Source organism: Chelon labrosus (assembly GCF_963514085.1).
Source record: "Chelon labrosus genome assembly, chromosome: 23".
NCBI lineage: Eukaryota > Metazoa > Chordata > Actinopteri > Mugiliformes > Mugilidae > Chelon > Chelon labrosus.
In genome coordinates, this window is record NC_140356.1 from 13,085,090 (window position 1) to 13,104,087 (window position 18,998).

Consider the following 18,998-nt stretch of genomic DNA (forward strand, 5'->3'; position numbering starts at 1 on the left):
CTGAAAACATGTGACCAGTCTTTGAAGTAATCAGTACATAGCCATTAGCAACACTTCTACCACCAGCTGGCAGATCTAAACGGCACTGACTTTACTAAAGTTTGAAAGACTAACAACATGAATTTGTTTACAATTAATATTCATTCGGCTACTGGAGTGAATTGTTGTTGTGCCACGACTGTCAGATGTGAATTCATTAAAATCAACACCATGGAGACACACTGTACGCCACATTGACACTTTTAATAATTAATCCAACCCAATTTACACCTGAATTTATTTATACCATAACTTATTTATGCCGTTTATTCTCAGCTGTGGGCTGGATTTGGTCTCCTTGTCGGTGGAGCAGCACATATCCCATCAAATTAATTTTAATAATAGAAGGCTCTCATTAAGACCCAATCAGACATGAAGACGGCCCGAGTGGAATGGGATGCCTGGAACTGACCGGAGATTCATGCATTATTGACACGGGAAGCGATCTTATTAGATCAGCAGGTTTCAGCTCTGCGAGTATGCGGCCGACTGCCAGTTTGATTTCTTTGCAAGCGCGCACACACACGCGCGCTTAAATACATCTGATTTGTACATGGAGAATATTACCTGAATTGATCACTCCCAAACTAAATTTCATAGTGTAATAGCTGAAGACAAATGTGGCCATTGAGGGTGAAAATTGGATTATCCTACATATTCCTTTCTGTTTGCACAATTTAGTTTGGAATGTGCAGCGCTGGCTTACAGCACAGATTAGGCGCCTCAATCAAAGGAAGAGCTCTGCCTCATTTATGCATAGGCCGGCAATTACAGTATACACTAAGGAAGAGTGCAGATATTGCAGAATCCTACCTGTCAAATTACACCTTGGATATATATATTGTGCATTTCACCAAATATACATTTGTGTTTGTTTATGTGTGTTCATATATTTTTGCTGATTTGTCCAGCGTTTTCAGTTTTGTGCGCACACGCTGTGTGCACGTTTTGAGAGAGACATGATTTCGAGTCAATCACGCCAATCACTCAGTCTGCCTCCTGCCAGTCCCAATCAGAATCTATCCAGGGCGATGACGGGTGTCTTTGATCCTCTTCCGTCGACCTTTTTCGATAACACACAAAAACAAAAACCTACGGGTAGCTGTGATCAGCTGTGCACGGCTCTCGCATTCGGATTTTTATGTTTGCATGGATGAATGTTTGAAAAGCCAGTAATGCATTTTACAAAAAACAAAAATCTTTGCACAGTCTTATTGCTAACGGGTCGCTCTTCTCAATCCCAAAAGCTTGTATTGGTAAATTAATTATAAATACAAGTAATGTGTGGACTATTTGGCAAGAAAGCACAATATGGGAAAATTTGCCCTTATCCTAATTAATTTCAATCTGATTTATAACATGAATATATCCTAAAATGAGTGTACGATGCACAATATACAGAAACGTGATTGCTGCCTTTAAGGTTAAAAGGTTAGTTCATAAAATATTAGATATACTGATACCTAGAAAAAACACTTCACATCAAAAATGTATGCAAAAATCCATTATCAGGTTGTCATTTGGGAAAGTGTGAACATACCCCTTGAAATGACAACAAAATGTATTTAGACAAATTCTGACTGTCAGTCTTTTTGGTCAACATAATAAAAAAAAAAAAAAAAGAATCTGCAGCAAATTGGACCTTATAACTAAGTAAAATCACGAAAACATTGCTTCAGAGCTCACCAAGAATTACAGGATGCAACTCAGCTCGCAGATCATTCAAATTAAGATGAACGAGTGTGGGCACGGAGGGAGCGAGTTACAGAGAAAAACATTCGGAAGCTTAAAGAATAAGACAGCTAGGATTATATTTGGAAAAAAAACATACATTGGAGACACAGCGGGAGTGTTTGTGTGCAGAAAGCCAGCAGAAGAATACATTAAATACAGTGTTTAGAAAACAGTAAAGCATGGAAATGGAAACTGGGGTAGGTGAACTTGTCTTTATTGTTGGGATCATAAACTCATGGATGCACAGATTAATTCTGAAGGAATATAAAGTAAACCTGCCCGGAACTATTCAAGTGACAGAAGTGGATCTTTCATCGGGATGATGATAACATGCATACACTCTGCATTTGCAAAGAAAATGATGCCTGGGAGAAAATCAAAATCCCACAGAGCACCTGTTATGGGCTGACAGGGAGAAAAAATGTCACGTTGTTGGTGCTCTAGTGTGGATGAAGTGAACGGTTTGACTGAAAGCTTTTAGCTCCGGCTAAAACGTGGAAGAACCTTTAACCACTGCTGTAACAGACATTTGTTCAGATGCTGGCGAGCAGTTCTTCACTCAACAATAACAAAGTAAAAACTTATGTAATACTTTATTTCAAGTGTGCTTTTGCGATCCGAAAACATAAATGACATTTCATGTGATGTATATTTGTGGTAGTACATGTACACACTTACACCCACACAGAAAACCATGGATTAAGACCAACATCTGTGTGTGACACTGTCCTATTTTCTTCATACAAGCGCACAAATTTGCACATGTGGACACAAAACAGATTGAAACCACTTGTAAATTAGGGATTATGACCGTTCCCTCTCCAGCTTCCTGCCTGTGTGGCTTTCCCCTCGCCTCGCCCGCCTCTCGCCGGCTCGGAAACACACTTCCACGTCTCGGGGGACGTAGAAGTGTGTTAAAGAAGGCATCACACGTTCATTCTTTCCCTGCCTAAATTCATCACAGGATCAAACCCGTTTCTCATCAAAACCAGGAGAGTGTGGCTAATGCAATTTCACTAAGTCACTGCCTGACTTGATTAGATGTGGGCTGCAGAGTGCATGGTAAGGCACCGCAGGGGTCTGGGTGGGTGTCACTGTGCGAGCGTATTTGAGCATATGGTGTCTGTGCAGTTTAGCTTGAGCCGTTTGTTTTCGCCTCGCAATTGTGCGTGTTTGTGTTTAAAGCCATATGTGTGTGTTCATAACAGTTCATGTACCTTTTCGTTTTTACCCTTACACCTCATGGACATTTTTTACAGATAGTTGTGTGTCATGTCTGCTTTGGTGTGTGTGTTTCAGAGGAGCGGTGGCCCTCCAGGGGGGATTTCAGGCAGATTTGGCCACATTAGAATGTTTCACTACTTCTTTTCCAGTTTTCAGTTGCCGTCCCACTGAGCACCAAGCCTTCTCCTCACACCCCTCTCGCTAATCTTGGATCAGACCACACACCCGGGGGGGGACACAAACTGCACCACACACTTCCCAAACACTAAGAGGCACACACATGCACCCGCGCGGGGTCTCGCTGACAAAATCGTACTCCTGCGCACGACGTCGAGAGAGGCCTGGCAGCAGTTTAGTGGCACCCTGACCTGAAACCGGAGCCACCCTGTCACGTCTAGACAACTCTGAAAAATGCCATGCATATTAATGCCCTCCTATTTAATATTCATCGCCGCTATGCCCTGTTGGCAGCTGGTCCCAGACCCCATGGATCAATGAGGTCTCTTCCTCGCTCCTTTGTCTGACACGGATGCAGATGTTTAGAGCATGAAATTAAATTGGTCACCGTCATCCGGAGTACATGCGCGCCAGTCTGTTTGGTGTGTGTGTGTGTAAGTGTGTGTGTGGCTTCCGGTTAGACATGGCTCCCGGAGCGAACAAGTAACGCTAACTTCCCCCGGAGTCCGTGTCGTGTTGATGTTATTCATGGGAACTTGAGTGTTAGCAAGTTGCCGGCGAAGAAAAAAAAGTTTAGGCAGCTCTTTCCACATTAATGATCGGTAAGTGAGAGAGAGAGAACGATAGAGCATGGGAGGATGAGCAAGAGAGTGCGTTGGCGGCAGCTTTGTTTAGGAGCCTGTAATTGAGTCTTAATTGAATTTGCACCAAGCGAAGGACGAATGGATGGAGAGCTGGAGGAAGACTGGAGTTTGAGTGAATCGGACCTCGTCTTCGTCTCCACTTAGCAACAGGGATGTGGGCTCACCGTGCAGGCAGATTTCATGACAACAGATCAGAATCAGAAAGTCTTGATTCGAAAGTTTCGGCTTGAATGAAAGCTTCCCTTGTCACTTTAATGAAAATGCGGAGAGAGTTGTCTCCCGTACTTTTCAAATGAAACTTGTTCCATTAGAAATGTATTATAGAGCCCGGCGCAGCGAACAATGGGGTTGATATGCATTTGAATGCGAGGCTAGGCAGGAAGGCGCAGGTAATGCGTAACAGGCTTTCGCAGCGTGTTGAGGCGCCTTTGTGTCGTGGCACACAAGCTTTGCAAGGATGTGTTCGACATGGAAATGAAACGGAAGAAAACAGCAGAGCGAAGCTTTGTGCCAAGCTGAAATCAATTTCTGGACACACACACCTTCACACACACTGTATCAAAGCAGCTTCTTGTTTGATTTCTGTCCAGTGTTTTGACTTCACTTAATCTATACGTTTGAGACCACATCACACCTAATTTTAACTGACCAGACTGCAACAGGAAGCCTTGAAAGCAAAGGACTTTCCACACAAATCAAGAATTCTTAATCGAACTCCCTTGATTCAGATCTAGACAGTTGTTTATTGCATTCTCTGTTTTTCCAGTCCAGTAAATGTACGGCTGCTGACTGCAATCGGACAAAACCATAAAACTAAATTAAGAAATTCAAGATAATTTCATTGCCCCCGCTGCAACTAAAACAGAAATGCTGCCCGTTGCTGTTCTCCCTCTCTTGTTCTTAATCATCAGCCTTTCACAATTGCCTTTATGTAAACATGTGTGCAGGCATTCGTGCGTGAAACATTTGTACTTGCGAGCACACACACACGCACAGTCTTTGGTCATATTGAGAACAAGTGGCAATTTCTCCTCTATCAATTATATTGATTACTTCAGGATGAGTGGAGCTAATGAGCTTCGGTGTTCTTTCTCTCCCCTGTGATCTTCTCTGTTCCCCTGTCTGGGGGCGTCCCCCTCCTCACCCCTGGGATGTTACATAGCAATGATTTTCTGATTAACCCCTTTGCAGTGAGGTTCACTCACGCAGGGATGCAGGGGTATAGAGGAATGTGAGAATGCATGTTATAACTCATAGTGTGGACTTAATATTTTAAACATTTTTAGAGGAATTTGAGATTCTTTAATGACGAGGAAAGTGAAAGTTACATGCTCCTTCCAAGGAGGTTAGAGTTCAGGGTCAGGTACAGAGCAGGACCCCTGGGGTTAGTTGAGATTGCACGTGCAATAACAAACTGCAAACTGGTAGCTCTTGGCCAGTTGGATGTGTGAATCTGCCAGGAATAGAACAGAAGAAATGCTTTCCCAACTTTATGGACAACGTTAAATTTATTCAAGAGAAGAACAAGATGTATCCATGTCAGCAGTGCCACCCACATCGTCCTACCATGCCTCTGTCCATCGCTGAAACTCCAACCAGGAGAAATGTTTGGATCAAGCATTTACGCGATTATTAAGTGGCAGTATTTTCTCATTAATCAAATTAATCCTTAGTCCTGCAATCAGGTTAGTCCCAATTGAGGCATTGTTGTTCTGATTGGGCTGCTATATCACATATCAACTGCAGAATACAGAGTCAAACTGGACTAGCCTGGTCATTTGCAGGTGATTTAATACAGGTGAAGCCTGTGAATATCGTAATGGCGCTGTGCTTTTGGTGCAACACAATTGCTTAGACACACTTTGCCCCAAAAATGCTGTCTCGCTTTGTGCTGTCAGACCTGTTTGTGCCTCTCTTCCCACCTGATGAACGTGTGCTTGTCACAAAAAGTACCGTGCAGCTGGGCAAAGCCAATTTCAAGGTTTAAAAAAAAAAATAAAATAAATAAATGTTGGTAGTTGCTGTGCCGCTGCAAAAAAAGGGCCCTTGGTGTCTTGTTAAAGGACACTTCAGAGAGGTTCATGCTTGTTAACGTTGCATAGATGGGCCAGTCGAAAGCAGATTTTCCACAGCCGCTTGAATCTTCTAAGTGTCTTGATGCACATGATGGGCACGTATCTATTTTACATACGATTTTTAATGAGTTTAAGCATTTCCGCAACAACACTAGTATCTGTTGACGTCTATTTTGATAAATAAATTATGTTTCTTTTGTTCTAGGTGGCGCTGATGACAACCTGATAGAAGGAGGAGAAATGAAGTTCGTGTGTAAGCCAGGAGCGAGGAACATCACCGTAATCTTCCAGCCTCTTCTCAGGTACAGCACCGAGTGATGCACTAAGCACTCCGTCAAAAATCAAGAACGTGATCAGAAATAGAAAACCGCAGGAAGTCGAAAGTCTAGCGTGGCTACTGTCTTCACTCCACTGAAGAAAAAAATAGATTAAAGTTGAGGCATTGAGTGTATCTGTCGTGGCAAACGCGTTGCACAGCGTATACATCGCAGTGCTGCTTGGCTTGCGGCAGCAGGCAGCAGAGAACTTAATTGGATCAGTTTACAATAAAGTTGAGAACGGCAAAACCCTCTGCTTTTAAAGCAATATTTTGAGCTCCATTAACGTCCCAAGATGTACGTGTTAAAAGGCCGTCTTGTGTCATGCTGGTCTGTCAGAGAGGGATCGCCAGGCCACTCAAGACATATGAAGCCCGGGACATGACTCAATACCAGTAAAATGTAAAACTAATTGCATTATACAGCCTCTTAGTGGCTATCTATCGATCTCAACCTTTTTAATGTTCAGTAGGATATCTTGCATCGAACATGATGTAATGTATTGTACCTTCAGTTCAAAATATATACATTGATACAATCCAGGAATTGGGATCCAGTGCCACCGTCACTTCCATTTCCCATTAAATATGACCATTGTGAAGTGCTGTCTTTGCGGTAATGTTCTGTGTATCTGCTAGTTTTCTATACAGTGCTGTGGTCCCCGTAGAGTAGAGTAAATCTAATAGTGAAACGCTTTAATTGAATTTGCCTTCATGCAGTGATACATTACCTCTCTAGGATCCATTAAAGATGGACGTTTCTTAAGTTTACACTATAGAGACCGGCATACATCCGTACAATTCCCCATCATGGTGCAGTTCTTAAACACATAAAAAAACCACAATAATTGAGCATGTGTGGCACTTTGTGTGCTTAAAAGTGCAAAAAGCAGGGCAGTTTAACAGATGTTTTGGCTGTAAATGCATTTTGAATACTGAGCCAGCGGAGAGCCGTAGCTACACTCAGGCCATCTGGGTAGTAACAGCCAGTGAATGCACGCAAACCTTTAAAGAGCCAGAAAACATCAGTGCAAACAGTGCAAAACAGGTGTTGGTTTATTTAGGTGTTTAGTGCAGGTATACTGGAAGCTCAATGATGTGTATACTCCGCATAACCTCTAAATGTTGGACTGTCTACTTAGCGAATCACATTGGCCCATTTAGTTCGTTAAGCTGGATTGCATTTAGCATTTGAATTTAACCTGAGCTGTATTGTCAGTCGTGATGCTACTCTTTCACTCGAATGATGCTTCTTGAAAGAAACTCCTTGGTTTCCAAGAGTAAGTAGAGTGTATGTGTGCTGAAGAGAGTTTTGCTTTAATGTCTTTCTTTGCAGCTGGTTGCCGGTGTGTTTGTCTTTTTACCGATGCTTTGCCTTGGAGTTTTTTCTCTCTCTCCCTTCCTCCCTCTCTTCCACACATGTCTTCCTCCCTCAGACACACACACTGACGTTCAGTCCCTGTTCACCGTCGGTCTGGCCAAGCTTTTGTCTGAACAAATGACCAAAAATAAAACGGTGACTAGCTCTCTGCCTACCTCTCCCATGTTGTCTGTAATGGTTCATATCAATCAAACCAAACTGCCTTGAACACAGGGCTCTCTCTCCCCCCACCTTCCCCCCTCCGCCTTCTCCCCCCTTCAACCTGGCCTCTCTAGACTTCTAGTGCCAATGGAGCGCTGTTGCTTGCAGATGGTTTTCTAATGGCGAAGCTCTGGCACGCCGCTGATGGATCGCTACACCTCCTGCAGCCAGCCATGCAACTCATGGCAGCTTTAATGACGAAAGCAGTTGGGGGCTGCAGCGCAGGAAATCAGTGGGAATGCGTGGGAGATGAGACAACAGGGTCTTAATGTCTGATTGCAAATGGTTTTTGCGTGTCATTTTCTACCCCTAAATCAAGTTAAGTACTGCACTCTATATTGTGTTTTTGCATGTCTGTGTTTTCCAAATCTTTGTTTAAATCTAGTTTCCAAAGAACCCTTTTAAAAAGTTTTTTATGTGATGCTTGGGGTCGGCTTGTAATTAGGAAGGCCGCCACATTCGCGTAAATCAGACAGAGGGTGAGTAAACCCACAGTGAGTTATAACGAGCTTTGGATATCAGTTATCAAGGACTGTTTGGGTTATGCTAAGTGAATACAAATAACCCAAAGAAAACCAAATAAAGTGAAGTTCCTTATACCGGCTGTGTAGCTCTTGACGCATGCAGTGATCCTTGAGGTGTCATGGGCGTTCTCCCATCAAGCTTTCTTTTGCTTTTATGAGTTTCATTGTCACGGCCCAGACCAATGCCGCCCCCATGTGCTTTTTCGGTGCATCTCTTGTTTGAGGGAGCGCGTGACTGGCCCTGCGACCACGGGGGCCACCCTATCCGTTTCCTGACTCCTCTCAATGACTGATTGGAGAGGCGCCCGGTCCAGATCTCCAATCATCGTACTCGTGTTGCCGCCGTCGCTGTATTCATACGCAGCACAGACGCCATGCAGGGTGGCTCTGATTTCAATCTGAGCAGTATGCTGCTCTGCCGCTTGGATTTCATTGATAATCCTGTTGTTGTTGTGAGTGATAGACTGTACTGAAGTGAGGCACTTGTTTGACTACCTGGGGACTGGGCCAGGCTTACTTTATCCTCAGTTCTCACACCAGCTTAACATTTCTAAGATATACTTGGAGCTGGGGTGTTGCTACCTTTGTGTTTAGATTTTTTTGTTCTTTCCTCAGAAAGTTAAAGCTCTGTTTGATTTTATTCTTTTCTTTGATTTGGCAACACCTGTAGGCACTTTTCCTTTGTAGTTGCCTCTTTTGTTCACCTGTTTAAAATCAATAACTAACTTTGCTCAGTCAAACCCATTTGGTTTTATGTTTTTTTTCTTTGCCTCTTCCCTAGCACAGCTGGGTCGTGACACCCATGAGCTATCAAGTCCTTGTATAAACCAAGTGAGAGCTGTGCCTGGGCTCTCAGCAGTAAGTGAAGTACATTTCAGCACTGGGCTCCGCTAAGGTTGTGGCTCGATGCCTGTTTTGTTTTGGACAGAATGTCTGGAAGCAGCTGAAGAGTGAAAAGCAAACACGGCTGCCTATCTGCATCTCTGATCCAGAGTGTGCTGGGGGGATTATGGATCCCACCTGGTTCTGGAAGGCCTCGATGTCCCGCAGTAACAGCTAGAGGTGGCTGGGGAGAAGGGCATCTGGGCTGCACTGATTCACCTGCTGCTACCACAAGCCAGTTTTGGCTAAATTCCAGATCACGGTGGATTTGAAGAGATTGGAACTTGTGTGGACTCGCCTATTTTGTACACATGTTGGAAGCAGTTGTAGCTACAGGATATGATTTCCCTTTTTTAAGATTTGAGATAAATTGCTAAGTTTCAAATGTGCATGTTCATAGTTGTTTTCTGTCTTTGTGCTTGTCACATCCCCAGTTGATTACTTTTATTTTGACAAGCTGAAATTACACATGCGCAGTCTGTGTATGTTAAAATACATCTCGAAAGAAGAGGGTTTCACCTTAAGATTGACACTACCCCTCTTCATGTCTGTCGTATGGTTCAGCAGGGTTAGGGCTTGTACTCAGTGACTGAATCAGAACGGCTCTGCCCTCGCGAGCAGCAACCGGATGTGTCAGAGCACAGAGCGTGATGTCTTTAAAGCTGCACGCACAAACATGGGGCAGGCATATGGTAGTGTTTGTGCATGTAGTAGCCAATTTAGTTTGACTTGTGGGGTCTCCTGCTGACATTTGGGTGGTATTTACACCCCTTGCTCCAGACGAGGTTGGCATTTTGAAAAGCTCCAGCAAGCCCCTAATCTCTTCCTGTTAACCATCCACAGGATGACCAGGCGTGCCCATGCCTCTTGATGTATGCTGTGTTTGTGGCAGCGTGGCTACCGGTGTGTGTGTATGAGTACATGTACACATGTGGTTCGGATTCTGTGATCACTGTTAGAGCCAAAGTGCGCACACACACACAGACACACTAGCCACTGTATATTTGAAGTATTTTTCTACGTTTTATTCCTCTATCCTGAAAATATAAGTTTAATGCTGCCCATTGCTATACATTTAGTTAAACAGTGTAAAAAAAAGCTTGGTTTTATCATACACTGATCAGCCATAACATTAAAACCACTGACACGAGAAGTAAATAACATTGAGAATCGAGTTGAGTCAATTCAATATTCTGCTCGGAAACTTTAAAGCCTGGCATTGGCGTGGATGTTACCTAGACATGTAGCACCCACCTAGACCAGACCAGACACCCCACACCCCATAGCAATGACACTCCTTGATGGCAGCAGCTATCCCCAGTAGGATGCAGCCTGACACAGACACACACAAAAAACATGAAAAACAGCACAAGGTGTTGACCTGGCCTCCAAATTCACTAGATCCCAAACTGATCAAGTGTCTGTGGGATGATCCACAGAGGCCCCTCCCCTCAAAGGTCCCCCACTAACAACATTATGTTCCCAGACACCATAGGACACCCTCAGAAGGTCCATGTCCATTCTCTGATGAGTCACAGCTGTTTTAGAGGCGCAAGGGAGACCTACACAATATTAGGCAGGTGGTCATAATCTTATGCCTGATCAGTGTATGTATGTAAGCATAGTCTGAGGCAGTTCTAACGCATGTGTACTGTATATTGTGTATGAACAAATTCAGGTGGGAAAATATTTATGAATCCAGGGTTTGGATGTAAAACGTTCGCATTGATTTATATGTATGTACTTTGTGAATGAGGCCCATTGTTCTGAAATGACTCAGTGTAATCAACTTTCTCACCAAGGGGCATATTCAGCTGTTTTTCTTTATAAGTGATTTAATTTTTCTGCAGGTTGATGGGATTGTTTTGCGTATTTCTGTACCAAAACATTGGGGAAGCTTTGACTAATACTCCTCATCTCTAAATAATGGCAGACTGGTAGGAGTACAGCATTTCTACTGCTGTTCAACTTGTTGAATCCAGAGCACTTTTAATTGTCTATGCGCATAGCTGGTTCCTCTGTAAGTGTCCACAGCTGTGTGAGAATGTGTGAGCGCGAAAAAACGAACGCGAAGGCTGGAGATTGACAGAGATGGCTTCGGGGATAGCAGAAAGGGAAGGACAATGGAACGCACTTTAAAAGGAATGAAGAACAGATAGAGAGGGAGACGACAGGAAAAAAGGACAGAAAGGCTCTGCCTGCCACCGCCGTAGCCTGTGGTGAAAGCGACACACACCGTGATTCCACACTAATTTCACACTCTCTTTAACTCCCCTCCTGAGTAGCACACACAGACCAAGACAAATAGAAAGAGCAAGAGTTAGAGGTGAAATGGAGTATGTCTAAAGAAGTTTTTATAAAGTATTTTTCCCAAGTGATTTAGCTGAGTCATGCACATCGAGTCCTCGACTTAATGTCCAGGAAGGAGACCTTTTTTTAAAGTTTAGATTTCTACTGGCGTTCCTGAAAAACTGTTGCTGTGCTTCATTTTATTATTTTTAGGGAAACTGAATACGAGGTCCCAGACTTAGAGGATCGTCATGGTGTTCATATACTCTTATGGACTAATCATTCTTATCAAGTGTGAGGCAAACATCTCCTCTTCAGTGTGTTCATGGGAACAGTTTGTCACCCTACATACTGGAGCTAATGCTTCTCCACAGGGTCATAAGCCAAATTAATTACTAAGGCAAGAAGATGAGCTCATTTGTGAAGCAGGGACTTATTATGATAGCCTCATCATCTTCATATATATCCAGGATTTATTGTTGACTAATGATGAGCAGGCGGAAAAAGACGTTTGATTATCGCCTTTTCTATATAAGCAGAGCTGCAGGAGTCGCTCTCCATACGCTCCCTGCGACATCAAGGAGGATGGCAACCATTAATCTGGTATTTACAATCCATGCAATCACACATTCTTTTGTGTTGTTGATCCACTAGGCGGTTTACTACAGCAGGAAGCATGAATGGCAGCGTTTCTTGTGCGAGACAGTCAAGTAAAGCACAACCAAAATGCTTTACAAGCAACAAGAACTGTTTGATCATCAAAGTCATTGTCGGGATCATTTTCATGACAGTGTTTGCAGCTGACCTGTTTCAAACATGCCAATTCCCACAGCAGCAGACGTGAAAATGGCAAAAATAATTTGTGCTTGCACCCTAACCTTCATTTAGTCAGACAGCAGCTCCTTAATTACTGGTGAAGAATACATTTTCCTTCAGCCGTAACATCTGTAGCCGTCCTCAAAGCTGTGTCTGACTGAACACGGGCTATTAAAATGCCGCATGGACGTCTTCAGTCTTACCCACACGTACGTGCGCGCACCGCTCTGCTCCGTCAGCCCTTACTCTCTTTTCTAATCTTTTCTCACTCGTTCAGGAGGATTTTCCTCAGTAAACAGCGGCCCCTCTCTCTCTCTCTCTCTCTCTCTTTCTTGTTCCAACCCGCACCCATTAAAAGCTGGCAGCATAGTTGGGAATCAGGGGGAGAGAGGATTTTACACTGGAAAAGGTCAGGGAGTGGGAGAGATAAAGGAGGCAGAAGAAAGAAACCAACAACAGAGAGAAGAGAGCAGATGTGAGGCAATAAGAGACGGACAGGTACGGATGAGAATGGAACAATTTAAGACAGGAGAAGAAAAGGAAAACGCAGGGTGGAAGAAAGGCACATAGAAGGCATGTGTGCTGGGTGACATGGTATCTTGCGTTGAATCGAAGTTGTTACTGACCATCAGTGTATATCAGAAAAAGAGTACTTTGCTGCATTCTTTGTGAAATTTGTCCGAAATCAGTGGCTGCAGATGTTATCAATCTTTATGTGTTTAGGTTGGATGTGATCACATTTTCACAAGCAAACAACATTCACTCTGTCTCCGCCATGAACTAAGATCCTCTATATCCTAAAGCTTGGTTAATACTTCCCAACGCATCAATGCAGAGCCTATATCATAGCCTACACTTCCATGGCGTTGGTGTAAGGGTACAGAGCAATGGCGTACCCACAGCGTAGACCCAACGCAGAAGCCTATATATATATATATATATATAGTGACAGGGCACAGACATCTAACATTACCTCTAGAGTAAAAAGCTAACAGTCTGGTAATGTGATAATACGGTGATAGGAACTAGAGGTCTTCACAGGGATCTGATCTAAACTGTTCTCTCTAATAGCCTACTTTGGTCAGATAAAGTGGTCTTACTGCTACAGGTCTGTGTCAATATGTTTAAGTGGATCTGCATGTAACGGAGCATACTCAATATCAGCTCTGATCACAGAGGGAGGGAACTATACTGAGCTAAGTAAGAGAGGGAATAATGGCTGGCCTGGTCAGCGGTGAGCACTGTCACCTGTTTTCAAGGTTGCTGGCCATATTCTTCCCGTGCCTGCATTGCTTTCCTCTCAGTGCGCTGGTTTTCTCCGTCAGTCCAAAGAAGTGCAGGTTAACGGTCAACTGTAAATTGCCCGTAGATCTGACTTGAGTGTGAATGGTTGTCTGGATGTAAGCCCTGCCGAACGTGTTTTTCCTGGTGGTCGAATTATCAGCTTTTGAAGGATATAACTATAAAAGACATTTGCACTGGAAATCGTTTCTGCTTTGGCTGCGTATTAATTGATAGCACATCATGCACAAGGTCAGTTTCAGCTTTGAATCAAAATGCATCTTTACGAATGTGTCTGCGCTGTTTTTATCAGTGAATCACTGACTTTGCACTATGGCTAAATATGTATTTAGTAGCCAGAGAGGGATTGTAAATAGATAATAAATACTAAATATGATGCGTAGTGCAGTGACCTGGGATGTAAAGGTAAGACTACACCTAAGCGACATAAAAGGATGACTGTGAGAGAGAAATAAAAATACGCATGGAGGGAGAGAGGTAGTAGACAGGTGGAAAATCAACGCTGCTAGGCGTCTGGAGAACACAACGCCAGTTTGCCATGAATCTGTCAGGTGCTCCTACCTGTCACCAGCTGCACCACTGCTGTATCTTTATACTTTTATCTCTCTGATGCCCTCCCCACAGGACAACACACACACACACATACACACACACTGCGTTGTAAATAATACTGCCAGCTTTATCGCTTTCCAAAAGTGCAACTTCAGCCACTTTCTAGTGAGGGGCAGAGTTTTCAATCTCCCTGTGTCTTATGAGCACGCGCATGCATGGACACACACACACACACACGGTAGATATTGTGGAGGAGATTAGATCCATCATTGTGGGGGTCTTTTCTCTGGCTATAGAAGGTGGATAAACTCTTTGATTGTGTTTATCCATCCCATAATGGAATCAGACTCGGTTCCCAGGGCAACCTGTCCAACCGGCTCATGTGAAGCAGACAGTCGTGAGTCGGAGCTTAAGGGGGTCTAGTTTGTCTGAACGCTCAGCAGTAGACTTCTTATGAAGTCGGCTTTGAGGGTCCCTGAGGTTTTAGGTTTGTATGGGGGAAAAAAAAAAAAACTGTGGATGCGGGGAATTGTTGCCCGGTCAAGATTAGAGGTAGAAATTGTGGCCCGGCACAAAGACAATCATTTATATATATATTTTAGACACTCGTAGAAATTACTTTGAAGCTTGTCCACACGACCTGGCCATGATCACACGGATGTTCACTCAGTCATGTCGTCGCCTTCGATGTTGTCCCCCCACAGCGCCTGATTGTCTCTGATTGGCTGCCTTTGAAAGAGATTAGGTTGTATTCTCGGGAGATCTGTAGGTGTGCGTTTGTGCATCTCGGCGTATTGTGTCACCAAACAGTAATTTAATGAAATGAAAGTCTCCCATTTTTTTGGAGTGTACAATAATTTAATTAAACCGTAATATGGTTCTTCAGACCTGTTGCTATGAAAGGACAGAAGTGGGAGGACAGAATGCCCTTAATGCTCTTTCGAATGAATGCCAGAGGGAGCCGCTGCCAAGGGGAGAATTACTGAACCACAATGAAGAGGTGTTTTCAGCATGTGCTGCTTTCCGTCGCGTCCCTCACTCTCCTTTTTTTTTTTTTTGTCTCATTTCCTGCGTTCTTCTGAGATGTAATCTTGCCAAACAAAGATAGGAAAGCAAGAAAGAGCTTTACCATCCATTAAAAGCTGAAATCCAGAAAAAAAAAAAATCTAGAAAGAACTGTATTCTGTGTCTCTTATCTACTCCCGTCCTCTGAACAATGTCAAGGTGAAGACAGATTGCTGGAGATGGGTGATTTACAGACATAGTTTCATTCCTGTCTCCAACCCTTCCTTCTGTTTTTTTATTTATTTTTTTTTATTTCCTCCCTTTGAATTCAGCCTCAGCTGTCTGTCCTTCCTCCTTTCCATCCTTCTATCCCTTGACAACATGAGCTGCCACTCTGTGTTACTGTCACATGAGCGAGTGCCAGCCCCCACATCACAGCAGCCTTTGATTGGCCGGGCCTTTCCAGGTCGGTGAGCTGCTGCCTGATAATAACCTTGTTTGATTGCTGGAGCAGAGATGTAATTGATTGATCTGCTCACCCTGTCTGGGGCTAGGCTTCTGAAGTAGCCTTGTGTGTGTAGGTGTGTGTGTGTATACGTGAGGTTGTGTGTATTGAAGTGTGGGGTTGGTTGATTGTTGAGCGAGGCTCTAGATAAGAATACATGCACACATGAACACACATACCTAACGTCAGTACGCAGATCACACACACACACACACACATCTACCGACCTATTATTGCAGTATATAGTGTGTGGTGGCTACCAGAGGTGTGTAAATGTGGGAGAATGTGGAGGCAGTTTGTTTCTTAAACTCTCCCCAGCACATCTGCCCTGCGTACCTCTCTAAACAAACCCCACCGACCAATCAACAAGTCATTAAACCTCATTAAAATTCTCCCAACTCCCTCAGAAAGGATTGTTTGTGATTTCCTAATTGGTGGTTACATAACCTATCTTTCTGGATAGCTAATTATTCTCAAAGATAGATGGTCGCAACTCAGCGCAGCATCTAATCCAATAGTGGCCCAACAGACAGTTCAAAGAGGCAGTGTTTCACAGTTAATAATTGAAGTTGGGGAGTGTTTGTCCTGCGCGTGTGTGGTTAAACTCAAGGTCTGCAGGCTAACGGAGACCATGATTTTTTGTGTTTGTGTGGCTTCATGTTGTCAAGTTCCCTCTCTAACTAATTTGCTTGGTTTAATTTATTATTGGGCTGTCCGCATAATGACCAGACTTGACTCACGTCCCACTGTGAATAGGAGGAAAATAAGCCTGTTGTCGGACAAAGGGTTTATTCGCTGCTCTTGTCTTCGATTTGTACAAATGTAATGTCGCCTCTGCTCATCTCCTTGTTGTGTTGGAGGATAACTTGGCTGTATATTATATTTATTTTTCCAAACTATTGGAGTCAGGCTCAGGAGACTCTATCTCAGAAAAGGTTTCTATCTTAGAATGTAATGGTATGACTCCCCTGTGCCCAAATAGAATCAGCCCAAAACTGAGACATTAAAGTGTAACTACTGTTTTTTACAACCTAGACCTTATTTCTGGCATAAAATACGATTGTTTACTCACCCATATAACTTTTGTGTAATTTGTAGTCGTTCGGGAGATATTTAAATCTGCATATATCCATATAATGGAAGTGACTGGGGCACCGGCGCTCAGAGATGACATCATCTGTAGATCAACCTACAGACCCCAGATGATGATAACAGGCTACTCCGAACTCAACGGGGAATAGCAGTAGCGTATCATAACAAAATATTGGTGAAATGAACGAGTTTCACAGAAGATAATGCGTTATTTAGAGGCTGCGTTTCGGTGCCCCAGTCACTCCCACTATATGGATATACGCAGATCTAAATATCTCCCGAACGACTACAAATTACACAAAAGTTATATGGGTGAGTTAACGATTGTATTTTATGCCAGACATAAGGTCCAGGTTGTAAAAAACAGTAGTTCCCCTTTAACAGAAAACTAAAACTGTGAAACGGATTTTTTTTTGTTTTTAAAGGGGATAGATATCCTTCCACCTTTTGTCTTATTCCCCATCAGTCATGCAGGCATAATGGTATGCCCATTGAGTGTTCAACTAGTGGAAAAGTCAAACTGGCAGACTGATTGAGTCTTAAGGTTTTTGATGTTAGAAACTGTGATCCTATTTTCTTTGACTTTAAATTGGCCCCTTGCTGAAAATCAATACCTGTACATGGTGGTCAATTCACTCAAAAGGTTCCCCAAATCAACCTAAATACATGCGATATTTCTACTTGCACCATGCTCCTGTTTTTCACTATTGAAGTAGTGTCAAGTCAAAAAAAATAAATAAATAAAAGCAACGTGTTACAACACTGTATTGCCAGGCTTTCCTCCAGGGTTGATGAACAGTAAATGTGTTACATGTTTTTCACCAGAACCCTCCCACCCCCCCACCTTTGCCTGTGAGTGGTCTCATCTCTAAAACTGTTTTGGCTAAAGTCATTAAATCTAGCTAAAATAGATCCGCAAAAATAAAGATTTTGGTGTGGGGAATTTCTACCAAAATAGGACAGAAGCGAGTGAGCAAAAGAAGGGAGGTGCGGAGGGACGCGAACAGGCAAAAATCCATTATGTTTGATGTTAGTGTCTCACTCTCGCAGCAAATGCTGGTGGAAAAACCCTGTGAAATGACATTAGGGGCATCTTGTAATGTGATTTCTGCTATGTGTGAATATGAGATTTCTAATGGATCTGAGCACATTAGAGCAGTCTTTATCTGTAGTATTTATTCCCCCCTGGATTCAAATGCAATTTGCTAAGTACGACATTTCACTCTGCTCTAGTTCACCAGCTCTCCGGCTACAGGGGATGTGGGGGAGGATTATATTGTTTTTCTTTCTATTTTATTTTTTATTTTTTTGTTCTTGAGGGGCGCTACATAAATTTGTGACAAATTGGTATATTATGAGAAAGAGAAATGTACTGAAATGTGTGCATAAGTATGGAAAGAAGTCAGAAGTTCTTTCTGTACGTGACAACAATAGATATTAAATGAAAGTGATTGGAGATTCACTGTAGGCTTTCTTCTTTAATCCCAGGGCTGGAGCAAGAACATCTCCTTTTTATGAGTATGGATAACAGTTTTAACATGGGAGACAAATAGAGTGTTTTCCAATTTATTGGCAATGCAAAATCCACTATTTTATTGTTTTCGTCTCCAGTATTTCTAGAGACCCACAAGCCCTTCGTCTGGTTTCTTTCTTATATCCATCACTCAAAAAGAGTGACTCTGTGAATGAGCCCTTATGACATTGTGAGGTTTACAGGCCCTTGGGACATCGTAAGGAGATAAGTAACACCATCAGGAGGTTCAAACGACCAGGCTATGTTATGGCCAACTCGTGCGGTTTCATTGCTGGCCATATCGTTTCCTCTGCCGTGTGGCCAAGGTATCTATTGCACTGGCAGGAAAGGCACAGCTCTCTTGCACAAAGATGCATGGACAGCAGAAGCAGCTCATTTGCATTTAAAGCTGCAAAGCTGAAACAACAGGACTCGAACCACGTTTTTTGAGCTGAAACTTGAAAGACAGATGCTGGAGACGATTGAGTCTTATGATAACTTTCTAACAATAGGTGTAATGTGGGATCTTTAATAAATTTCTTTACAGATTTGGTATGAGAATAGCTCATAGACTGTATAAATATGGACAACGTCTCGCCACTTCCTTCCTTCCTTCCTTCTTGGCGCAAGTCCCATCCACTAATATGGAGGGGGTGGAGCTTATGACCTATACTGCATCCAGCTTCCAGGGGGAGCTCTACTTGCTTTGGCTTCACTTTTGAGGAGC

At 43.1% G+C, this 18,998-nt stretch overlaps 1 protein-coding gene across 1 annotated transcript in view; it reads left to right on the forward strand.

Annotated features, from left to right (window-relative positions):
* exoc4 (exocyst complex component 4) overlaps window positions 1-18,998 on the forward strand; it is a 116,703-nt gene that overhangs the window by 36,109 nt on the left and 61,596 nt on the right. Inside the window, exon 11 of the mRNA XM_084573083.1 lies at window positions 6,099-6,195. Within this exon, the coding sequence (XP_084429209.1) occupies window positions 6,099-6,195 (97 nt within the window). The remainder of the gene's footprint in view (window positions 1-6,098; window positions 6,196-18,998) is intronic.